Source organism: Stereum hirsutum, assembly GCF_000264905.1.
Source record: "Stereum hirsutum FP-91666 SS1 unplaced genomic scaffold STEHIscaffold_13, whole genome shotgun sequence".
Lineage (NCBI taxonomy): Eukaryota > Fungi > Basidiomycota > Agaricomycetes > Russulales > Stereaceae > Stereum > Stereum hirsutum.
Genome location: NW_006763143.1, coordinates 1384571 through 1408514, shown reverse-complemented (window position 1 = coordinate 1408514; position 23944 = coordinate 1384571). Strand labels below are relative to the sequence as shown.

The following is a 23944-nucleotide window of genomic DNA, read 5'->3' as shown; positions in this document are numbered from 1 at the left end:
CTTCTCTGTGATCACCCGTGGTGACGGCGAATGACCTTCCTGGAGAAGGTCGAGGTGTCGACGGCTGGTGAACCTATTCAAATGTAATGTCCAGGCTTGAATAGTGATTCAAGAGTGGACGCGCGTTCGGGTGCAGGTGTGATAGCTATCACAGGTGCGATCGGCCGTGTTCTAAGAAGCCTTGCTTCTAGGTCAAAGGTCTGGTGTAGTGGCGATTCTACACAGACAAAGGTTCTAGGTATCGATAAGGGAAGCTAGTCCTGCTGAAAGGACTAGTTCAAGTACGAGTAGATAGACGAGGTAAATCAGAGATGAATAGGTTAAAGAACTCCCCTCTACTAGGGTCGTCCTTATATAGTACATACATGCGCAGCCGCAGGAGGCTATGAAGCTAATAAGTAAGTCAGACCGAGTCGTGCTAGTACTGTGCCCCAGTCCGTAGTCGATGCGGAATCCTGTACCCAATAAATATAGTACAAAGCCTATGCAAGGCTATGAAGCACAGTCCGAGGCTATGAGAAACGAGGTAGTCCGTAGTCGAGAATACGAAAGGAGTCGAGACACGTCTACAGGTCCATGGAATGTTCATCAGCCGGCCATATGAGTGGATGATGTGTATGTAGTTAAATAAAAAGAAACTGAGACTGCACATCCGTGTCTCCTGCGGTATCAGACCTGTCGAGCATACAAGAAGACGAAAAATATAGTCCATAACACAGCCACAAGACGAAGGTCCCCGGCGATATCGTGGTATATCGTGTCTTCCATACTAAGCACACTATTCGGATTCAGTGGTTGAAGAGAAATCGATGAATCCGACGGTGGATGCCCAATGAAGTGAATGCTTTTCAGATTACGAAGGAGTCTAGGGTCGTTAGCCGCTCCGGATATGATATCACGACAAGAACGAATACTGTTGAAGATGAGTCTCCTCGTCTCCGGGATGGCGTTGAGAACCTCGGTGATGGGTTCATCGTCGATGATGAGTAGGCAATTAGCGTATGGCCAACGTGTGATTCCCCATCGCAAGTCGTGTGGCTGATCGCGGGGAAGTAATGGCGACAGCATAGTCAGCATCTTCACAAGATTCCTTATGCCTCGTTCGAACAGTTCAACCATGTTTTGGGGCTGCGGGAATCCGCCGGGTAGATGTTCGTTACGGATGGTGAAAGTCAGGGTCAGTCGTGGTCTCACAGGATAATCGTCCAGATAGTGGTCTAGTGGTAGGGCCTGCTCCCAGGCTCGGACGCAGAGGAAGGGTTTGGGGTCATAGGAGAAGTTGATTTCGTATACCCCCATGGTCGAACGTATCGGGAGAACAGGGTGCAACAGTGCCGCTATATCTCCTGGCATTTGAGGATGAGAGACATGCTCCTCCGTGACACGGATTTCGCACTGTATGTCGGCTCGTGGTGGAAGCAAGAGACACTCTGTGAGAGTGGTTGTGTCCGCCATACTTCCTTTGACACTCAAGAACGTCAAACGTGGAAGGCGAGCTATGCCTTCTTGTGAGCTGTTCGATAGAAAGTATGGCAGCTCCAGCGGCCATAAAGGAAGGAATTCGATAGATAAGGTCTCTAGCTGCTGCATACCTCGCAGAGCAGTCAGGGTCCCCTGAAGAGACACTTTCTGTGTCGTTCCTGGAGGTGTCATTGCTAAAGTGAGGTTGACAAGGCCACGGAGCACCGGTGAGGTCCACAAGGCTTGGTGGGAGCAAGGACCTTTGAGCGTTAAGCTCTTCAAAGCTGGGGCGTGCCCTCCAAGGAAGTCAGTAGTGATGACGAGGGGTGCAAAGTCCTGAAGATGCAAAGTCCTTGTAAACACCTGCAAAACTTCGAGATCTGGCGCCGGCCGTGATAGGACTTTGGACCAGGCGTCTACCAGCGTCCTTTCGTTCGTATTGAGATGTAGACGCAGATGCCTGGGCTGCTTTGTTTCAAATAGTAGCGGTGTGAGGATATTCATGCTTTCGCGCAGATGAGACGTAGGCGTGCTTATCCATTCATTATCATGTAGCTGCAGGATGACGAGGGGCGAATCTTTCGCACGAGCGAGCATCTCGGACAGCCAGAACTTGTTCGTGGTCCATAAGACCGCCCACAGAGAAGAGAATTCGAGGGCTACTTCGCGCCACCGTTGACAGACATGTGAAGCAGCGATGAGGGATCGCGTATTAGCAGCTATCTCGCGATCCAAGTGGACAGAAGTCTCTGAGACCTCTTCGATCCGTCTCTCGCGCACAGGGAGATCTAGAAGAAAGTGGAAGATGGCCGCAAGTAGCTCGGAGGGGAACTGAACGACAGAGATTAGAGAATTATGTCGTGCTCCGAGCTCTTGTGAATATGAGCGAGCGAGGGCGATCTCGCCATCGCAGGCTGTGATGATGAATTTCGCATCGTCTTCGACATTGGAGCTGCGCAGCCTCTCGGTTATCCTGGACGCTTTGAGTTGTTCCCATAAGTACTCTCTATGAGATTCAGTGGAACTTGAAGTTAGAGACTGAAGATGAAAGAGAAAATGAGGTAACGGTACCGAGACGCATCCGACGCCATCGAAACGTCTGTTTCGCGCGATGCGAGTGCCGAAGCCTATGGTGTTGGGGATCGTACTATAGCGAGGTGGTGGTTCAAGCTCAAGAAAGGTCAAAGAGCCTCATGGATTAGATGCCGGCGACCGGCGAGCTTGGACCTCTTTCTCCCCGGCCAATTCCGGCTGGAGCAGGGCGCCTCGCCACCCATTCTTGCAAATATAGTACTTACTACGAGCAAGGGCGTTCGAACATGGTTCAGTTGAATATACTGGAGGCGACCAAGCCCCCAATATTGTCCAGAGCTTTCCGCAAGAACGCCCCAAAGCAGGAGATGATCAAACACTGGACCAGCGCGAGTCCCTGTAATGACCACCGTGACTGACATTGGCTGCCACTGGACAACCGTGACAGCGATGTGGACAAACGAAAACGAATGCGATGCAAAGCGTGCGATATGACAAGTCTGTGAGATCGGTACTAGTACAAGGGAAGACAGGATGCTACCCGTTCGTGGCACCATTCACTAGGTGGCCCCGACCGCGTTTTTCCAGCTCTTCTCGAAGCGAAGCGAATAAACGTTGCGTTTTCTCTGCGTTAGGCTGTGGATCAACGCCCAACGGGCGAGAATCATCAGGAAAAGTCTCATACATGACGAAGACGAAAGGGAAGAAGACAGACCTCTTTGCAACAGCTGATGAGCTTGTCGAAAAGCATGGTTTGCCCCTTATGAGCGTCTTCTAGCTCCTTTCGCATTGCTTGAGCCTGGTGAAAAGGTAAGACGACGGGTTAGCAGGAGTTTTCTTCTAAAAGGGATGTGGTGCGCCTGGGGACTACTAGGAGAATGAACTAACTTCTTCCTCCAATTTATCCGCCCGCGCTTTCTCGCCTTCACAAAGTTGCTTTTGCTCTGCGGCTCGTGCACGAGAGAGCAAGACCTCGAGCTCCTTCGAACGGATGACGCACTCAAAATGTCGTTCTCGGAGTTCATACTGTCGTAGGACTTCTTTGAGCCGTTCTCGAATACTGTAAATGGAGACACATTAACGCGAGAAACAGTACACGAAGAGGGATACGTACACTCCATCAAATATTTCTTCAAGTGTCTTCACCGCTCTAAATACAACTGAATCAGTCCAAGGCCTTCGGGGATGTGAAGAGATGTACGTACTCCGCAGGGTCATTTGTCCAGTGTTTCTGCAGCTTCTGGCGACGTGGTGCACGCTCATCCTTCAAGACCCGTCAATATCACTCTGTCAAGTCCAAGAAAATGCCACCGGGGATGTACGCACCAACACCTCTGTCCCAGGACCCTCGGTCAGATCCATGAGCTCAACCGCCAGAATCTCATCTCCATCCTCCACACCCGCTTCTTCAGGGGTCTGCTCCGCGTCCACCTTCCTTCCGCTATGCGTGAACACAAACTGCGTCCCAAAACTTGGCGCATGCCCCGAACTCGTCGTATATGTGCTCGCCGTCTCCGTCCTCCCCCCACTTTTATCCGGTTTCTTCCAACTCCCACCACTAAACATAGGCCCCCCAGTCCCCGGTCCCGTACTGCTCGCATTGATCAATTCCATGCGTTCCGTCCAGGCGTTGAAGAGTTTGAGGAGCTTGGTTTTGCGCGAGATGCGGAAGAAGAGCTCTTCGCGATAGCGGCAGACGACTTTGACGACGATGTCGGGCATTTCGCGATACTTTGTGTCCTGGGCCTTGGCCTTTTCGGCACGTCTTGTCATGTCTTTCTTCATTTGTTCAATCTAGAATGTGCAGAAAGAATCTTTATGGCCTGAGGCTTGGGTTATATCATAAAGGGACAGACCTCTTCCTGTGCCTCCTCCACAGACTGTGCAAGTTTCTTGCCATCCTCCTAAGTGACCGCATGAGCGCCAGTTGAGTCGTATGGTGAATGAGACTTACCCTGAGTCTCTTGTTGTCCTGATACAACACATGTTAGCAAGTATACGACGAATAGTATCACGGCGATAGTCCACCTTCTGAAGCTCTCGTGCGAGATTCTCCATCTTGACCTTGGTTTGGTTTGCCTTTGTCAACTGACCCTTAGCTTTCACCATCCGTTAGCACCTACAACAAAACTTGAGGGTGATAAACAGCGTACCTGCATCTTTATCCTTCGTTAACTTCTGCTTCTCCTTCTGATGCTCCCGTTCCATCCGTTTGTACTCCGCGAACTGCGATGCACAAAACACGCCTCGTGAACGAGGGCACACCTGTCGAACGAATAGGTGACTTTACCATCTCGATGTACTTCGCATGCACCGCGTTCTCACCCATCCCGACGACAGACTTCTGAGCTTCCTCCGCTGGAGAAGGTAACAACAATTATTCCCCGAACCAATACTCACGAGACATACCAGCGTGTCATACCGTATCTCCTCTCCTCTTCCTCCTCAAGCACCTCCTCTTCCTCCAATGCCGCAATCCTATTCTTCAGACTCTCATACATCGTCGCCGGGTCTACCGGGGTCGGTTCATTCTTCTTCTTCCCTTTGGGATGCGGCGCGTGCGAGCCATTGACCGCTGGCGCGTGGTTGTGGTTGTGATTGTGTGCGGGAGGATGGCCCTGGGTTCTGTTGTTCGCGGGTGGATGATGGTTCTGCGAATTGTTCGAGTTCGAGTTGGGCGGGAGTTGTGGATGTGGATGGGCTGATGCAGGAGGAGGGGGAGCAGGACCTGTGGGGGGAGGCTTCGCGGACCTTGCGTTGACGGTGGCGGTCTGAGAGGTGGACATGACACCGTTCATGTCGATGAGTGGGGGAGAGAGATCGCGGGAGCCTCTGGCAGGCTTGCGGGGAGGGAGACAACAGAAGAATGAGTTCAGCGTAATAATGGCCGGCCAACGAGCGTCGCTCCGTTCGGGATCGGAATGGGAAGCAGCTCGTCACACTCAGCCGCCCTCCAACTTTCTGTTTGTCGCGGGGGTGCCACACCAGACTCTTCTCACGTAAACAAAGCTCGCTCGTCCACGGACAGCACTTGCGTTTGCACAGTACGTAAATTCCCAGTATGGGACACTTCAATTGTCTATTTTCTCGGCATGGAAGCTTGGAAGAGTTGGTGGCCATATTGGGATGAGTGGCAAGTTCTGACCTCCCTCCTGCTGAGCATGACCCGTAAATCAATCCTCTATCACACATTTGACTCTATACATTTGCAGAGGATCGGTGATCCTGGTCCGTTTACAAATACATCTTGGATCGACTAAGAATTTGTAGTTGACAAGTATGGAGCCAGCATCATGTTCATGCAGTGAGGATCTATGAAACAGCGCATGATAAAGATACCGAACACGATGCCTCTCTGGAGGCGAAGAAAAGCATTGGGATGCTCTAACATTACCAGAAGTTGAGAATGAGGTGGTTAGGTTCAAACCTTTGAGAGGGCCACTGATGGGCCACAGTTCAACACCGTGGGAGACCTGCGCTCACGTGCGACGAAACGCGTCGCGTCTCTTTCCGTGGCCCGTTTACTTCGAGGCCACCTCTCTTACCTGTACCACGAAGCCATGCGTCCAAACGGTATGCTGGTTTATGCATATAACCGATGTATATGATTTGATGAGATTTTGCACGCTAGTTTCTTCTCCTAGAGCACCGCCTCGCAAGCGTCAGCGAATGTCGTCGCCGACATACGACGTCCAGATGGAAGACCTAAGCCAGGAGGACATCGATGGCCTCGAGGAGATAGAGTTCCGGCTTTCACAGGCAGGGACGTCCAGCTCCCAAGCCGCCCCTTTTCCAGGCGGAAGCTCCCGAACCCAGAGCGAGAGCCCTCCGGTGTGTATTCACCCGCATATATGCACCTTCATTGACCTCATCGCATCGTGATCTGATAGCGCCCGTCACCACCACGTCCAAGCGCAGGCAAGCCCAGCACGTCTCTCTTCACTCCCGCATCCACTTTGCGAAATGGGACACCTTCTGCGAAAGCAGGTCCCTCATTCGACTCAGAAAATCCTTTTCTCACGGCCTCGTCTCAACTGAAACGTTCTCGCGAATCGTTTTCGCAGGCTCGCGGTTCACCTGGATTGTCCTCCGACGATGAGGATTTGCCACTCAGCCAAAGTCATAGAAAGCCCTCTCAAGGAGGTCTTGGACAGTCTGTAGCACTAGGATCATCAGGATTTACCTCAGCTTCTCGTCTTGGGCCTACTATATCTGGCTTCACTACTGCCACTCACGTACCACAACTATCTTCTCAGTCTTACCGAGAACAACGTTCACCGTCTCCCGATGGGACCCCACCAGATTTCTCTGCTTGGTTCTCGAGCACTACAGTTCCCGGGATCACAGGTTTTGCTTCTGCTGGTTCCATCTCTGCCGGAGCAGATGCCTTCCCAATCGCTTTCACGACAGCGGCACAGAGCAAAATCTTGGCTCCCTCTGCAACTGCTCTTCAAGAGGCAGAGGCTAGAATGCAGCAGTGGGATGCCGAAGACGAAGAAGTCTTAGCTCCTTCTCCGTCCGGCAGTGGTTCGCAAGGTCAGCTTCGACGCACAAATCCATTATCACCTCCACGTCAAGCTCTTCGTCTGATGAATAACGCATTCATACCCGATACGCCCACACCACGAGCAGGAAACTCCTTCACGAGATCCGCAATGCCCATACCCTCGCCGTCGTTCCAGACTGCTGCGATGTCGGATGTCAAGGGAAAAGCATCCGTTAAACCGTTCAAATCGCCGGTGATCAGTCGACCATCAGTATTCAACCGTCCTTCCCCTCCCAATCCCACTACTCCGTTCTCCGCTCAAAAGACAACGCCACGTCGTAACGAACCTCCCGTCGCATTCACACCCGCACGCAGCTTTCGCCCTCTCGTCGCTGATACTCCCCGGCCTATTGCCGGTCCCTCTTTCGCCACCCCTGTTCGACAAGCAGCATCCTTCGCTACGCCACCTCGGCTCGGCGTCACCCCTCGCGCGGCAAACGGTCAGGTGAAGACGCAGAAGAAGTTCGTCACGCCTTTCAAGAATGGGATGAGACCTGGCGAACCGGGTAGGACCCAGTTGGAGCAGAAATTAAGTTATGAACGCCCGACTGCGAGTGTCCGTATTGTGACCGCCGGTTCAATTAGTCCAGGGAAAAGGTCTGTAGGAAAGTCAGCAAGACGACGATTTTTTGATCTGAGTAAGTGCTGTCTTGAGACAACCCGAAATCATCTCAAGGTTAAATAATCCCTCGTAGAATCTCCTCCTGGACGAGTGACGCTCGCTGCATCGGGGCTGTGGCCGGGCGCACATAGCACGAGCCATTTAGAAGCAGTCGGAATGTACGTTTGCATATTCTGAATCCAACGCCTTTCTCGACTAACACTAACAACCTCTTCTTTTAGCAATACTGCCGAATTGGCCCAAATCACACCCGAGACAGCCCTCTACTACGTATTCTACAACCCATCCGGCAGAGGCCAAACAGAGTTGGACTCGACAGCCGCGCTGGTAGAACTGCAATATTTAGGGTGCTCTCTGGCCACCAAAGAATGGGTCGACAACCACTGGGGCCTCATTCTTTGGAAACTAGCGGGTATGGTGTGTTTGGACCCGGGGCGCGAGCGAGATATGGACGCCAGGAGGTGGTCCTGGGACGAAGTGATGCGTCAGCTGAGATACCGGTTCGTCCTTCCTCCGCATTCAATTCCAATACGGTATAGACGAACCTGATCCTGACACACACATTTTGTGCCAAAAGGTACGAGAAAGAGCTCAACGGCGGCTCGAGACCTGCTCTGCGTTTGATCACGACCCAGGACTCTCCCGCAAGCAGCCCCATGGTCCTCTGCATCTCGAATATCTTCTGGTCCGAGAGCGGCGTGACCAGTGATGGGTTGGCCATAGCCGCTTGTCCCGAGCTCGAGATGACGGACGGATGGTATAAGTTGAGAGCTACGGTCGACCCACCGCTTGCGCGGGCGATCGAGAGGGGTGCTATTCGTGTTGGAAGAAAGATCGCTGTGGCGGGCGCGAAGGTACCTCTCAGTTCTCTTCACACCTTTTGATTTCGTGAACTCACCCAGACCATGTTGTCTATAAAGCTGTCCACAGGAAAGTCGGAACCCTGCGAAGTTCTCGATGCCTACGAAACCGTCCAACTGAGCCTCTCCGGCAACTCAGCACATATCGCCCCATGGCACGCAAAGCTCGGGTTCACGAATGGGCTTTGTGTGTCCACGCTGCACAGTCTCACGCCCGATGGAGGCCCGGTTCAGATGTTGGACCTTATCGTCACCAAGGTTTGTACCCCACTGCCGTCTCGTTCGAATCAGACGTTAAAGATTTATCTCTGCTCTTGTGGTTTTTGTATTGGCATTGTTCCAGGCATACCCGATAGCGTTTCTTGAGTTCATCGAGGATGAGAATGGAAATAAGACGAGAGAGGGTCCACGCAAAGAGAAAGAGGAGATGGAAATACACGAGCAGTGGCGGGTACGTTTCGCTCACCTTCATATTTCGTTCCAACCATCGTTCTTCTGCCACTCACAGTTTTTCTGGATGTGATTTATAGAAACGAAGAGACGGTGAAGAAGCCCGCCTCCGGCAAGACTTCGAGACTAAGATGTCCGTCTACCAAGGCTGGGCGGATAAACTCGCACTGAAAGCGAGACGCTTCTTCCCCTCCGACGATGGTAAGTCGCTCCTTCTACTCACTACCACCTACTTGCCATCGGACTGACAGACTTTGTGACGGTGGGGGAACAGATTCACCGCCCGATGACATCGAAGATATATTCGACGACTTGGACGGCGGAGGAGACTATCACCAAGCCACGGCCCACCTTACAAACAACCAAGCCGGTTGGCTCGCGCGGTACATCCACGAGCGAAGTATAAAAGAGCGAGAGAGCATTAACGAAGAGATCGAGCGCGACCTCAAGGTCGGTTCCTAGTTCCTCTCTCTCTACCTCTACATGGACTAAATGGCCCGATTTTTTCTGAATTGGTTGAATAGGTTATTTGTCCTCCTCGCGACGTTCGCAACTTCCGTGTTCTTTTCATGAAAGACGCACACACAGACCGGAGGCCTTCACATCGGACGGCCGAAATCACCGTCTGGGATGTACTGTCCTTATCCTTTGACGAAGGGAGACAACCGGGGACGTTTAAAGAAGGCCAACGATTCCTCGTGAGTGTACATCTTCCTTTCTTCCCCATTTTTGACATGAATTTTATTGTCGTGCATTGGCTGACTGGTTGATGGGTGTTGTGCCTGGTTTTTGTGTCTAGGTCTCCAATCTTTTGCCATCACAGCATGGTGCATGGATGCCCACGACAGGCGACGACCCACATATATATTTGAGCACTCGACGAGACTCGCGCTGGCGTAGACTGTAATTTTACTGCATATGTAGCCCATAGATGGCATCGACACGAACTTCCCTGTACTGACCTTTGACGACGCATTCCACTCAACTCACGTTAGGATGCCTGCAGTTCACATTATTGAGCTTGTTGTATTTCTTCCGCATGGACAATCCTGTAACGATCTGTCTGCTGCCCGCGTTCTGTTTTCCTTTTCCTCTTTCCGTCTTTCTTTGCTTGCAATTGTACGACACATTCACGAGATTGGACACTGTAGCGCAACATTGATTAAGAGTGTGGGATGTGGTGGGGTGTGGGTGCCGCGTGCGGCGTGATATCAGAGCATATGATATGGTGAGTAATTTACAGAAAACAAGGTAAGCCAAGACAGCTCAGACCGACCCGACGTCGTACTTCTTGAAGACGCCCTTCGCATCCCTAACGTCTTCGTGGCCCATGGTGACGATCGTGGGCTTCCCGCCCGACTCGGGCCCAAAGACACGTGTGGCGACGCGTTGGAGGGACTCGGCGGTCACTAGGTCGATCTTGTCGCACATCTCGGAGACGTGGACCTTGCGGTTATGGACGAGCAACTGGAACAAGGACATGATCAACTCTGTAGTTCAATGGCAAGTAGCGTACACCAGGGCTTACCTGCCGACCCAAATCCTCGACCTCCACTGCCCTGCTCTCGAGCGCCATAACAAGACTGGACTTCAGCTGGTTCTTAGCCCGGTTGAGTTCCGAAGAAGGAACCGGGCGGTAGAGGAGCAGACTGAGCTGGTGAACGAGATGAGGGAGGAGTTGTGTGGGAGAATTGCCATGGCGGCCTCCGGGAGAGGGTACGAATGAGGCGAAGAGCCCGAAGAGGGAAGAGTCGGTGTAGATGTGATGGAATGACGCGCAGTGATCGACTTGAGGGTGGTGGTTGAGGATGTGTGTGTAGAGGCGGGAGTACATGCCCTTTCCGGGTCCACCTATTCATGACAATGTCAGGGAGTGTAGATATAAGATTAGAAGAGGTGTGAGAAGACGCACCGGCGGAGAAGCTGCCGCCGCCACCCAGAAGAACTTGCATTGTGGCGAGGTCGTAGATGTCGTCATCGTGAATCCCCACACCCTCGAATGCGATGTATATATGATTGAACTCGGAGTTGGGGTCGTGGATGAACTGCTCTCCTCCCGTATATGTGGACCCGAGGAGAGAAGTGGGAGACGCGGGTGGTTGCGAAGGGGAGAATGGGTTGAGGTATGATGAGGCTGCGCGAGTGAGTGACTTGACAAGCGCAGGTGAGGATGCAGAAGGGAGAAGATGGGGTGGGACCTGCTGTGCAGGTGCATTTTGCCGTGAAGTCGATAGTGAAGGAGTCTCCACCGGCGTGTACTTTAGTGACGAGAAGTACTTGTCCGCTAATTCTACGAGAGCTTCGTGCTCCATACCCGCTCCAGCAATGACCATCCTCTCTGGTCGATACCACTCCGAAATAAACTGGCGTATCAACGGTGCATTGATCTCGTCTATTCGCTCGTCTGGGCAGAGTAGTGGGTTGCCGAGAGCCTGATTATTGTAAGCGACGTAGTGAAGGATTTCGGGGAGGATCATCTCAGGCTTCGCACGAATTTCACGAGTTTCGTAGAAAGCTGCGTCTCGTTGAGCGTCGAGCTCCTCGGGAAGAAGAGACGCATTTAGGACAGTGTCGGCAATGAGAGAGACTGCCAGAGGAGTCGCTTGGTGGAAATGAGAAGACTGGTACATGATAGTCTCCCGAGAGGAAGAGCACATAATCTGGCCTCCGAGAGCATTGATTGCCGTTGACATTTCTGCGTCCGTCATGGACGAAGTGCTCTTTAAATAAAATCAGCGATGACTATAAGGGATGGTCGACGGAATAGACTGACTTTGAAGGCCATTCTGTCTATGAAATGGCTGACCCCCGACGTCGAAGGGTTCTCATAGCGCGAGCCTGCATCTACGTAGAGCCCCACGGAGGAAAAATGGCCAGGTGTAGACTCAGTTGCGACACGAATGCGGTTCGGGAGTGTGGTGACCTGTACTGGAGGGTTCACGGGTACCGTCGATGCATGGCGAGCATGAAGAGCACGACGAGCGAGCGAGTACGACGATTTGCGCATTGAGGACGGTGTTTGGGCGAGAGCCAAGGTGCGACGCGCTGACCAAGCGCGTCGGGATCCTTTCTTTCTCACGTGCCACCTACGCGTCGCGTCGGCCGAGCTGCGTTTAAGTTCTTCTTGCACCCCATATTCTCGCGATATCTTAGTCCTACAAGCAGTACATTGATATTTTGATCCTTGAGATGGCGACCCAGCGACAGAGCCAGATGGATGATTGGTATGATTCATTGAGCGAGCGTTTACGACGTTTAGAACCGCTTCATCAAGTCTGGCAGTCGAAGGCTCCGAGTCCATACAACACCCCGGGACTACGAAAGTATCGCAACTTATCCCAGCAGAACAGGCTTGCCCTCGATTGGCACCCTCACAAGCGTGAATGGCTTCACTCTTTTATCCGTGCCGTTCTGGAACCCAGGGCTCAACCAGAGTTGATTGAGTGTGGCGTAGATGAATCCGTCGTTCGCCACACTGCATGGCGTGTCAATACTGGATTAGCTGAGGCACCTCACAAAAAGGTGGGTACGCACGTCAGAGTGTCCGGCCATGCCAAGATAGGCGATCTCACAAACGGCGAGATCATACCGGTTTCTGGATCAAACATATTGATGGAGTTGTGTTCTGGCGAAGAGACGTAAATCTTCCCAGTTGTATCAGTCTCCAAACCATTTGCCTGACCACCAATCTTCGCGTGCACGTTAGCTAGAGAACATGGTCGATTTTTACGCTCCTCACCTGACCCAAGTGCTGTACGCTGTCTGCGCTTTTCAAGAACGCAAGATTGTCGTCCGCAGGGTTGAGGAGCAGAGCAGCAGTGGGGACGCGGTAGAGGTCTCTACTCGCAAACGGAGTGTAGTAGATGAATTGACCGTCGGCGGAGATTGCAAATCCTATGTACAGTTATTTGATCGTGATGAGTCTCCATTCCTCGACACACTGACGAGATGAGGAGCTTGCCATCGATTCCACCACCTGCCACAGTCTCGTAATGATACGCCGGATTCTTTGGCGAAGCAATATACGTCGGAACTCCAAATAACGTCGGGAGCTGTGTGGGATTGGGCGAGGTGCTGTGAAGGCCACTCAAATGCCTCCAGGATTTACCAGTACCCAGATCGACAACGATAATCGCTGCAGCGCCTACACAGAGCAGATGATACAAGTAAGATTAGAGCAAACTCGTTCAAAGGCCTGAAGATTGACAAAAGCCTACCGCTGTCGGCGAGATACACAACCCCTTTCCCAGACTTGGTGAGGCTCGTAGTCAAGTCGATTCGGAGGTCATTTAAGTAACCCAGAGATGGCAACACGTCCTCAGTGAAAGTGATGGTGGTGAACGGTGTTGTAGCATTATTCGCCACGTCGAAACCCATCAACTTCGGTCCGCCTGGAACGCCCAGAGTAATATCACCGCCCTGATACCGCACCACACATAGGGTAATTTTTAGTTGACTAGGTTCTAGGCACAGCAAAGCTAAGTTCAACGACCGGACGACGCACCGGGCTCGGTCGACCAGAATCAAGTACCCAGAGACGGCCTTTCGCGTCATGCACTGCAGCCTGCGCATTGATGAAGTGGGTGGAGTCGCTCGAGGAAAGGAGTCGTCCTGATGAAGAGTTCGTGAGTCCATCCGGTGGTATGTTGAATTCGGCGTTGGGGAATGGGACTTCAACGCTTGCGTTGACGATTTCGCCGAACGTGATAGGGCTTTGAGTGAGATTACCTCTGTGAAGTGTAATGAATAAGAAATAATATAAGTAGTAATGGTGTCGGGTACCTTCCGTGGGTGACGAATGCACGTCCCGTTGGACCGACTGCGAGTCCAATAGGGGGCTCATTGAAGAAGAGATGCACTACTTCAACCTCAGGTCCAAACGTTCCATTATCAATCAGTCCAGGCTGTTCAGACAAAGGCTGAAAAGTTACAGCATGGACAAGACTAGCCAAGAGAAGAGATATAAGGCGCAATACAACGAGGTTCTGCATGGGCGAGAAAGGCTCGGAGCTGCAAAAACGTCAATGAACAGGATATCAGCTTTAAATATTACTCCGGTTTGCATACATCATCATGCAAGGCGCACTATCGTCATTCATCGTCAAAGTAAAGACGCAGAAGTACCGAAAACGCTGCACCCTGAGAAGTTAGCATAACAGTACAAAGACGTGTGAATCGATGGAACGGCCAGATAGTACAACGGGCACCAAGAGGGAAGCGAAAAGCATGTCTGATCATTTCGTCATGACCGAGTATAGCATTCATAAGGCAATAGAGTCTAGATAGCAGTAAAAGGGACAGTAGTAGTAGTCTCCTTAAGCAGAGTGGACGGCGTTCGACCGGCGGGTGCGAGGATCACTCTAAGGAGTAGTAGTACTTCAAATTTGAAAGGACACTTCGATAAGTAGCGACAGTTCCAAGTGATATCAGTGGCAGCTCAGCTCACGCGTACTCACGGCCCATACGCTATGACGAGGCAGAGCCTCCGTACTCGTTTGTGGATCGAAGGCCCCTTTATCCGCGGTAATAATACTGAAAGAAAAAGATTATGGTGGACAGGGAGGGGTCGGAGTTGGGACGGAGTCTCGGAGAATGAGGACCTGGGTCCTGAATTCTGACAAATCGTGTTGTTCTTCCGCACGTGATGCACACCCTTCGGTTCGATCGACGATCTCGTTGAAGTTCGAACAGCAGAAGATACTCTAAATGAGCACAGAGACATGCCGGTGGTTGAAATGCCTACTTCCCAAGTCAGTCTTCCAAGTAAGCACCTCAAAATCTGCGAGTTTATTCATCAAAGGAAAAGTGTAACTACAGTATGCGAAGCGACATCATGACGCATGTACTCTGAATATAAGTACCGTTTCCGAGTCCTTCCTTCATTCCTTCCTTCCTTCCATGAAGCTTTTTCGTTTTTCAATTCCAATTATTATAAAAGATCGGACTCTATGTAGGACCATGCGATTTCTCTTTCGGCTCTCCTTTTATTCTTCTTCTCCTTTCCCTTGTACTTCCTGGCTAGCGGCAACTTTCTTTTATCGTGAGTGGACTTGTCTACTGGATGTCTCGCTGACCAGCTTAGTCGTGTTTCCTCTCCTTTCCACGTCTTTTTTTCTTCCGGATTATCAAAATTCACCAAGCTAGTCCAAGCTCCAGTCAAGGACAATAATGGGTCCTGCCCGTCTATCTCGCCGCTCGTGCGTATCACACCCACTTTTCACCTTTCCGTTTTCTGATTTTTCCCTTACGATTTAGTCGTATCGTTATGTTTCGCGCGGCATGCATCCTCTTTATCTTCACCTACTTCATGTGGCTATGCATACGTGCTTCTGACTCGAATGAGGGTGACTGCTTCCACGAAATCTCTCACTACGGACAACTCATTGTAGAGTCTCTACCCTTCTCGCGATCATGATCCGCGACCGGTCGTCCCCGTAGAGCACCAAACACGAACACAAGCTTATCCAGTCAACCCGGTTCACCGCGCAGAGAATATTCAGCAACCACGTGTAACATTCTCGGAGCCATCTATACCTCCTCCCTCACCACCGCCCTCGCCGCCACCTACGCTGGGACTGAGCCAGTTCCTGTTTTCTGACACTGATAGAAATACGTGGACGAGCAAGAATAATAATATGATCAGGGAATTGTTCCAGTGCCTCGAGCAGTCGAATTGTAAGAAGAATCAGAGAGAAGGTACGTCGTTGAACATCTCTCGTATAGCTGTATTCGTCGCTATGTCTGACTGATTGACCTTGACAGTTGTTATCCTGGGCTCTTATCATTTCCGAGGTGCTCTGGCTGGCTGGACAGGAGGAGAGGACATTTGGTGAGCGTCATCTGTGATCTTACTTATTGTCTGTACTTGTGCAGGCCTAACGCCGCTCTGTTATTTTCCTGTAGGGCGAGGTCCACAGTAAGAGTCACTCTCACCTGATATCGATTTTGATTGACATTTTACTAGGTCCAAGCCCTTCAGAACATGCATTACACAGTCTTGTATGCGCTGAACCTGGACCGCGCGGTACAGCTATACCAAATGTTCCCCCAGCTGGTCAAAGCCGTCCTAGTCGAAGGCTCCGAAACCTGGGGCTGTTTCAAAGACACAGAAAACTGCGTCAAAACCGAGGACAACCCTCAAGGCATCCCTATCTGGAAGATATTTACGGTACGTACCCTTCCCTCCGCGCTTTCCTCCTCCCTGCTGACTTGGGAGTATCAAAGTTCTCCTTCTGGGCTCAACCTGAGCATCCACTCGGTGCGAAATGGACCCTGAGCCCCGAACCATACACACTCGACGGTTTCGCCCCAAACACCTACCTCGGCTACTCCATCGAGTCTTCCTGCCTCGCCCATCGGTTCGTGCCTCATGACCAACGACCCGACCAGGCCTATATCATGGCCAAACGCCTCGCGTATTTCCTTCCCGGACCAGAGCGTGCCTGGGATCCAGAGTGGTATGCACAGGTGTCACAGGGGATGCAGGGTACGGGCGTGGATGCGGATGTGGATTTCGTGGTAGGGGCGAGTAATGATCCGTGGAGAGATGGGGATTTGGAGGTGACACTGCCGGAGGGGTTGACCAATGTGGGACAGTTGCCGCAGAAGGAGTTTGTGGAGATGATAGCACAGTCGAAGGTGTTGATAGGTGCGGGCCATCCGAAGACGTGAGTGTCGTTTGTTCGTTTTAATTTTTGCGCTCATCGGTGTTCTGACGGTCCATGGGTCTAAATGTAGGTCGCCTACTCCTTATGAGGCCCTCTGTCTGGGTGTCCCATTCATCAACCCTATCCTTCATGTAAGCATTATTAACCACATCCTACAGCATCATCCCGAAACTCAACTATCAATCTTTCCAAGTGGAACGAGGACAACAAAGCAGATCGTCGCAGCTGGGACTCCCAACACAGCCTCCTCAAATACATGGACCCTCCGTATGTCTACAACGTCCACAAAGACGACTACGCAGGCTTTGCCGCCGCCATCAAAGCCGCCCTCGAGACGCCTATCGAGAGAACGATTCTTGAGCGTATGAAACTGGACGCAATCGAGGAGCGGTTGGAGATGATTTTGAAGGTGGATTGGCGGGCGGAGATGGAGAAGGTGTTGGAGGAGGCGAGGGCGTCGAGTTAGGACTTTGCTCCTGTTTCGAGGTGTCTTTGGCTGCTCTAAGTTGCTTGACTTACTCACTGTTATATCTTCCTCTTGACTTAGATGATCATACCCGGCCTAGCGTATTTTTTCTCGCGTTATGTATATTTCTGCCGCACCCATCTGTCACTCTCATCGCCATTCCAGAGACATGGTAAGTATACCACTTGGAACTGGGTCTGTCGTACGTGGCTAATGAACATAGACATAGATTTCTCTCTATGTAAGTTTATATCCCTTCACAATGATCTGGTCGACCAACACCCGACAACGCTCGTTACCAACACCATCCACACCGACTGTAACGCACGGCCACCTGCCATTAACTTAGCCGACCATCCATATCTCGTCATGTCTGCAGTTTCCTGACTTTCGTTTGGATAACTACGACCCCGAACTCCTGGCTGACTGAACATCCGCTGAGGACATATGCGAGCGAGCAAGAGGACTGTTTCCTGGCCATGATTCAGACTCGGACTCGGACCAGGCGATGTCGTTGGCCGAGGCTGCTCGTGAAAGGGGGGGCTTGGTATTCACTCCCTCACGCTGCGGGACAGCCTGAAAGAAGGAGGGAGGGGCTCTGTGGTTGATAGGACGTTACTGACTGGCGCAGAGAGATGATGCACTGGTTTGTGGGGCAAGGAGCTGGAGGAGATACGACTGTCATTGCCGATTTAGGAATTTAGGTCTATTTCCCGTCGAACATGTCGAGTTCGGACACCGATGTTTTTAAGGTTTCGTTATGTATGAAATTTCCTAAGACCCATCTTTACCGTGGCTCTCAGCTAGATAATCAGAGATTAGTAGTTCGTTGCCCGCCGCTCCTTGAGAAACATCTCTCTTGGAAATCATATATGCTTTCTATCAGAAAATTGACGTTCTGTGAGTACAGGAAATAACCCAATGAGAAGCGGGGATCAAGCGCGAGCTGGTGAGAAAGCAGGTAGGACAGCCCAATCCAGTCGAGACCAATGGTGATTGATTCATCTTGTCGGTGGTGCCATCTTTAAGTTGGGATCTTGCGTCACCTTCGAATAGGGTTTTGCCCAACTAAGACAACAGTCGCATAGAATCAACCGGCCTGGACGCATCAAGTGCGAGATCGTGCGTACCACAAGGCACGGTGGCAGCGCAGGAGCGAGGGTGCAGTGGAAGCAGCTTATACAGTGGGATGTGTAAATAGTACAATCAGCGCGAGAAACATTGGGCCGCCTACAGGCGAAGGTATCAAGACCACAAGAATATAAAGCACAAAAATCAGAGGCAAATGCTTATTATGGAAGTCCGTCTTCGGTCAGCAGGTACCTTGCGCGTCGGACGTCCTCATGGTTCCAAGCGCAGAGACACTATCCAAGCACCGACGTGGCCGACACGCGTAGAACGGTGCCGACTGAATATGCGGATATCTGTACCACAAGCTCTTTGTGGAGCGGGGATATCATCAGTGAGGGAGAAAAAATAGAGGCACGTACCTGTGAGACCATGCCTGTTAGGCATGAATAGCCTAAGAAATGAGAGAGAGAGACTTGATCGAGAAGTATTTTATAAATCCTCAGGCGCTCTGATGGATGTCGTCTGTTCGGAGGGGTGGAGTCCTGAAAAGGCGTCCAGTCAAGTCTATAGGAGCGTGCCTTCGTGCGGGAGGGGTTGTCAAGGCACCGAGAACAAAAAACTCTGTGGAAGCATGTCATAGACAGGTACGTCCACGCAGACAGATGGATAGCCTCCTAACGGCCTGCATACTGACCTGAAGATCTTCAATCAGGCCTCAGGAGCGACCAATTGACGACTTTGGAGAAGGCTGACCATAGTCAACAAGATCTATTGGCGAGTCGTGGGACAGGGGTACTAAATGATGGACGGTGAGAGTTTTACGTTGGTCCTACTACTTCGGCTAGCGGATGGTGTGCAAGATTCACGAGCAAGCTGGGTATGCATTATCACCGAGCATCAGAAGGATAGACGTAGAGAAAAGTACTGGGCACGGTGCCAAGTCGACTACCACTTGAGGATTTTCAAGTTCAGTAGATCTGCGACCCGGTGACCACCGGCGTTATGGAAGTGTATGATGAGGATTATGTTTGTCGCTGACGAAGGATGAAGTTGTTTCAATTGTGCCCAGGCCAGGTCGTTGGACAGACAGAAGGCAAGTTGAATGCTGGCAAAGAAGCCGAAGCAGATGCGGCGGCGAAAAAAGAAAAGCATGTTCGGTCAGGAGAAGTGGCCGATGCAGCCCCCGTCAGCATACAATTCCATGTGGACCGTAAGGAACATCGTCAGCTGTCTGTCTGCTGATGCTCGGAGGAGTCGCGATGGGAGTTCGTCGCATCGCGGGATTACCGCAAAAGGTAGAAAGTTCGTATTGTAGCCGACCCGAGGCGCCACAACCAGGCTGTGCGGAGTTTGAAACAGCACAAGGGCTCGAAATTCAATTCAATCCACTCAATCCGACCTCGATCCTTCTTCCGACAGGATGAATGCCCCTCGCCGTCCATGCTGCCATGCACTCTCTACTTAGTATAAAAGAGCGTTGTGACTGAACTAATTCCAGTATCCTCTCCTTCACCAGAGGCTTTTCCCCCCAAAATGCGTTCGTTCACCTCACTCCTCCAAGTCGCCTCACTCTGTGTTGGTCTCGTTTCGTCCGTATGGGCTCAGTCCAGCACGGCCGAGGCATACATCGCGTCGGAGTCTCCCATTGCTAAGGCAAACCTGCTCGCCAACATCGGACCCAGTGGTTCTAAATCACAGGGTGCGAAGGCTGGTGTGGTTATCGCCTCGCCGTCCAACACGAACCCGAACTACTTGTTCACTTGTAGGTCTTTCCAAGCATTTTTATTATATATTTAAATTGAGTTTTATACGTATCAGGGACCCGCGACAGCTCTCTGGTTTTCAAGGCCATCATCGATCAATTTGTCCTTGGCCTTGATTCGTCTTTGGAGTCACAGATTCAGAATTTCGTCACTGCTGAACAAATTCTTCAACAAGTATCTAACCCTTCTGGTATGTTGCATCTTTCGTACTATCTTGCTACTGGACCAGTGGCTCATACCTTTTGTGTATTACAGGGTCGGTCTCCACCGGCGGCCTTGGGGAGCCTAAGTGCGTGCCTCTCATCGACATGTCATACGTAGCAACTGATCCTTCTGCTCAGGTTCAACATCGACGAGTCCGGTAAAAAAAAATCTTCACCCTGACTCGTCAATATCTTATATGTCTTATTTATTTAGCGTTTACTGGTGCCTGGGGTAGGCCGCAGCGTGGTACGTGTTTTCTTTAGCTCGATAGCCATCCGGGATAACCTTACGTGCTATAGACGGTCCTGCGTTGCGCGCCACCGCGCTTATCACATGGGTAAGGAGCGTCTCATCTCCACCGACTCCCAAGCCTTATAGCCGAGCCCTTTTTAGTCCAATTGGTTGCGCAACAATGGTGGTTCCAGTACAGTCACTGGCACCATATGGCCAATGATCGTGCTCGATTTAAACTATGTCGCGAACAACTGGAATCAGACCACGTAAGTCCACGGCGCCTTCGGCCATGATTGGTGGGATTGTTTCTGACTCCTCAGCGTCGACTGCGTAGGTTCGATTTGTGGGAAGAAGTTTCGTCGTCGTCTTTCTTCACGACCTCCGTCCAGCACCGTGCGCTCCGTGAGGGTATCATCCTTGCTACTGCCCTCGGTCAGACTTCCAACGTCGCCAGCTGGACGACCCAGGCCAACAATCTTCTGTGCTTCCTCCAGGTATGTAAATAAAAATATTCAATTTAATATGTCTCTCATGGTGTACGCAGTCGTTCTGGAACCCCACCAGCGGCTATATCACAGCCAATACCGGCGGAGGCCGTTCTGGCAAGGATGCCAACACAATCCTCGCCTCCATCCATACCTTCGACCCCGCCGCTTTGTGCGATGTGACGACCTTCCAACCATGCAGCGACAAGGCTCTAGCCAACTTGAAGGTCTATACGGATGCCTTCAGGACTATCTACGGTATCAACTCTGCCGTTGCCGCTGGCCAGCCCGTTGCCACTGGTCGGTACCCCGAAGACTCGTACATGGGCGGTAACGTGAGTACCAACCAGAGCTCTCTTCTGACCTTGCTCTCTGACTGGTTCATTGTACGTCAGCCGTGGTACCTCGCGACACTGGCCGTTGCAGAGCAGCTCTACGACTCCCTCATGTGAGCTCGCCTTCCCTTGCTATTCCTATCGGTTCTGACTCTGTGCCATCTAGCGTGTGGAACAAGGCCGGCAACCTGAACATCACCAGCACCTCGCTCCCCTTCTTCCAAGGCCTCGCCAACGTCGGAACCATCGCCACCGGCACCTTCTCCTCCAACAGCACCACCTTCCAGTCCGTCACCGCCGCCGTCCAGCTCCTCGCCGACGGCTACGTCGACGTCGTCGCAAAGTTCACTCCCTCCGGTGGAGGACTCGCGGAACAGTACGATCGTAACACCGGTGTGCCCGTCAGCGCGGTTGACCTGACGTGGTCTTATGCGTCTGTCTTGACTGCTACGATGGCGCGTAGTGGGGTGGTGGGAGAGAGCTGGGGAGCTGCGGGTTTGACGACGAGTTGTTCGACTACTGGTGGTGGGGGTGGTGGAGGTGGTGGAGGAAGCAGTGGTACGGTCGCTGTAACCTTCAACGTGCAGGCTACCACGGTGTTTGGAGGTACGTCCCTAAATTATCGAGAGAAATGAAATGGACCGCTGACGTTCTGTCTATAGAGAACATCTTCTTGACTGGGTCCGTCGACCAGCTTGAGAATTGGTCTCCCACCAACGCTATCCCCTTGAGCGCGGCGAACTACCCAACTTGGAGTGGTACGTATAACCCACTCTTTCTATCCACTATTTTTGACTGACACCGTGCCGTATAGTCACCGTCAACCTCCCCGCGTCGACGTCGATCCAGTACAAATACATCCGCATCAACAACGGCCAGGTCACTTGGGAGAGCGACGTGAGTGACTTTCCTCGAATGTAGCCATGCAATGTGGATGGAACAGCCGCGCTAACGTGTCCGCATTTGCTCTTGCAGCCGAATATGCAGATCACTACGCCATCCAGCGGCACCTTCACCGAGAACGACACTTGGCGTTAAAGCTATCGGTGACCGGATTCTCAGAAGATCACCATCATACCCCTCTCTTCTTCTCCCCTCAAAAACGTATTGTGTCGCGCTCGTGTATTCTTTGTGTTCGCTTGTTGTAGTTGGTAGTTTGCTTTGAATCCCATTTGGACTTGCGTTGTGACGCTATGATTTCGTAAACGGGTTCCTTTGTACCGAAGAAGGCCATCACGCTCGCGAACCTAACTGAGAACAACTGGTTCACAGAAGGCTCTGCTTCTAGGTCGGTGGCGGCATACATGGTGTCGTCTTTGGTATTGTATCCTTTAGAACGACTGCCTGTGCGATCTTTGAATAGAAATTCAAAAAGAAGTCCTTTTACTGGACGGTTTGCGCAGAAAATAGATAGATGTTGAGTGGTGTGTTGATCATTACAGAGATATATCATACAAAATGATGCTGGACAGCTTATGGTCAGTATCGCAAAGGTGCAAGAGCCGAATCAAATACATACCAGGGCGAACAGTAGGTCTACTTGGCAGGCTCTCCAACCTTCCACTTCACGAACTCCAGCACTTCCGCGCCGCCACTCTCCGCCACATCAGTCTCCACGACCAACTGCTTCTCATGTACCCAGTTGTTCAACAACTTCTCCACGGACTGTCCTGAATACTCGCCCGGGAACATCATCGCCGGCTGGCAGTACAGGGCGGTCTCCTCAAAATCGCTCGTAGGCGGACGGACGGTATGCGTTTCAAACCCAACGATCTGTCGGGCCAGGGACCTCTCCAGTTTCTCGACCTCTTCCCGGAAGGATGGGTCGGCAAAGAGGGTAGAGAGACGAGGGGATTTTAGTGCGAGGAGTGAGAGGGCGCCGATCCGGCCTTGGGAGGGAAGGTTCACGGATCCGTGGGTGTACGAACCGAGGCGTAAGCCCAAGGATGATGCGAATTTTGGAGGGACGGGATGTTGGATGGCTGTGACGACCCTCTTCAGAGAGACTTTTTCTCCGATTTTGGCGATGGTGTCGCGGATGGCGGACCCGACGGTGGACTGAGCTCGGGCTTCGACCGCGTTGGGGGAGAGTAATGGTGCATCGAGCAGTGCGTCAAGGTCGAATGGCCGTAACACGTTCGATGAAGACGAGTCGGGTTCTGCAATGAACGCGGCGGTGTGTGTGATGTCGGCGACGAGCTTTCCGAACAGGTCGTTTCGTGCCACGAAGTCCGTTTCGCAGTTGAGTTCAATCATCGCAGCACGAACACCGCTGGGAGACGAGCCCGTTCCTCTCGACAGCACAGAGATTCCAATCATGCCCTCCCCAGTCTCCCTACCCTCTACCTTCGCGGCCTTCTTCGCGCCAGAGACGACGATGTCCTTCTCGAGCCACTGAAGCGCAGCCTGCACATCGTTGTTCGACGCGCTGAGTGCCTCGCGGGCTTTTGTGATGGAAACCTCTGTGAGTTTGCGAAGCTCTGCGACGAGCTTCAGAGACGGTTTCTCTGGGGGCTGCGTCGAGTAGAAACGGAGAGCACCACGGGTGAGGGTGAACGAGCTCGTCGGTCGCCTGAAGCTGAGCATGGTCAAGACGCGTGATCGACTTTGAAAAATGCGGCGCGTCAGGCTTTGTGCTCCTTTGTGCTCTCCTGTCTGTTCTCACTCCAAGACCACCTTCATCTCCCTGCTCGCGATGGATCCCGTCTTCAAGCTGCCTTCTGTCGTCCCACAGGACTTGCTCATCAT

General features: G+C 51.9%; 8 protein-coding genes across 8 annotated transcripts; 3 read left to right on the top strand and 5 right to left on the bottom strand.

Moving 5' to 3' along the window:
• Positions 1 to 500: 500 nt before the first annotated feature.
• On the bottom strand, positions 501 to 1204 carry STEHIDRAFT_123984 (uncharacterized protein). Its single transcript, XM_007307607.1, has one exon. The coding sequence runs from the start codon at positions 1117 to 1119 to the stop codon at positions 670 to 672; it is 450 nt and encodes a 149-aa protein (XP_007307669.1). The 5' UTR covers positions 1120 to 1204; the 3' UTR covers positions 501 to 669.
• Positions 1205 to 3030: 1826 nt separating this feature from the next.
• STEHIDRAFT_133480 (uncharacterized protein) lies at positions 3031 to 5291 on the bottom strand (the record flags this gene model as incomplete). Its single annotated transcript, XM_007307606.1, has 12 exons — positions 3031 to 3129; positions 3209 to 3292; positions 3382 to 3553; positions 3608 to 3643; positions 3699 to 3757; positions 3820 to 4287; positions 4350 to 4397; positions 4448 to 4465; positions 4522 to 4592; positions 4647 to 4719; positions 4784 to 4851; positions 4916 to 5291. The coding sequence occupies 12 exons, from the start codon at positions 5289 to 5291 to the stop codon at positions 3031 to 3033; spliced, it is 1572 nt and encodes a 523-aa protein (XP_007307668.1).
• A 2715-nt stretch (positions 5292 to 8006) lies between these two features.
• STEHIDRAFT_62664 (uncharacterized protein) lies at positions 8007 to 9878 on the top strand (the record flags this gene model as incomplete). Its single annotated transcript, XM_007307176.1, has 8 exons — positions 8007 to 8161; positions 8239 to 8515; positions 8582 to 8779; positions 8865 to 9028; positions 9060 to 9172; positions 9270 to 9421; positions 9496 to 9669; positions 9771 to 9878. Coding segments are annotated over 8 exons (1341 nt in total), but the record flags the coding sequence as incomplete, so codon positions are not given.
• Positions 9879 to 10151: 273 nt separating this feature from the next.
• On the bottom strand, positions 10152 to 11999 carry STEHIDRAFT_83778 (mitochondrial processing peptidase). The gene is made up of 4 exons (XM_007307605.1): positions 11745 to 11999; positions 10884 to 11691; positions 10500 to 10822; positions 10152 to 10438 (listed from the first exon to the last, which is right to left on the bottom strand). The coding sequence occupies exons 1-4, from the start codon at positions 11976 to 11978 to the stop codon at positions 10238 to 10240; spliced, it is 1566 nt and encodes a 521-aa protein (XP_007307667.1). The 5' UTR covers positions 11979 to 11999; the 3' UTR covers positions 10152 to 10237.
• A 217-nt stretch (positions 12000 to 12216) lies between these two features.
• Positions 12217 to 13962, bottom strand: STEHIDRAFT_149064 (NHL repeat-containing protein; the record flags this gene model as incomplete). Its single annotated transcript, XM_007307604.1, has 7 exons — positions 12217 to 12446; positions 12506 to 12660; positions 12711 to 12865; positions 12933 to 13115; positions 13189 to 13390; positions 13476 to 13701; positions 13754 to 13962. The coding sequence occupies 7 exons, from the start codon at positions 13960 to 13962 to the stop codon at positions 12305 to 12307; spliced, it is 1272 nt and encodes a 423-aa protein (XP_007307666.1). The 3' UTR covers positions 12217 to 12304.
• Positions 13963 to 14680: 718 nt separating this feature from the next.
• On the top strand, positions 14681 to 17104 carry STEHIDRAFT_141288 (uncharacterized protein; the record flags this gene model as incomplete). The annotated part of the gene is made up of 10 exons (XM_007307603.1): positions 14681 to 14721; positions 14778 to 15011; positions 15112 to 15168; positions 15361 to 15667; positions 15734 to 15800; positions 15875 to 15887; positions 15936 to 16139; positions 16196 to 16638; positions 16709 to 16769; positions 16832 to 17104. The coding sequence occupies exons 4-10, from the start codon at positions 15607 to 15609 to the stop codon at positions 17102 to 17104; spliced, it is 1122 nt and encodes a 373-aa protein (XP_007307665.1). The 5' UTR covers positions 14681 to 14721; positions 14778 to 15011; positions 15112 to 15168; positions 15361 to 15606.
• Positions 17105 to 19702: 2598 nt separating this feature from the next.
• On the top strand, positions 19703 to 22396 carry STEHIDRAFT_123978 (glucoamylase). The gene is made up of 14 exons (XM_007307602.1): positions 19703 to 19937; positions 19994 to 20128; positions 20194 to 20227; positions 20280 to 20299; positions 20356 to 20388; positions 20442 to 20479; positions 20536 to 20642; positions 20711 to 20870; positions 20921 to 21196; positions 21257 to 21309; positions 21363 to 21802; positions 21859 to 21954; positions 22011 to 22093; positions 22172 to 22396. Exons 1-14 carry the CDS (start codon positions 19709 to 19711, stop codon positions 22232 to 22234), a joined length of 1767 nt encoding a protein of 588 aa, XP_007307664.1. The 5' UTR covers positions 19703 to 19708; the 3' UTR covers positions 22235 to 22396.
• Positions 22397 to 22590: 194 nt separating this feature from the next.
• STEHIDRAFT_123977 (uncharacterized protein) lies at positions 22591 to 23789 on the bottom strand. Its single transcript, XM_007307601.1, has 2 exons — positions 22716 to 23789; positions 22591 to 22660 (listed from the first exon to the last, which is right to left on the bottom strand). The coding sequence occupies exon 1, from the start codon at positions 23780 to 23782 to the stop codon at positions 22733 to 22735; it is 1050 nt and encodes a 349-aa protein (XP_007307663.1). The 5' UTR covers positions 23783 to 23789; the 3' UTR covers positions 22591 to 22660; positions 22716 to 22732.
• Between the last annotated feature and the right edge of the window lie 155 nt (positions 23790 to 23944).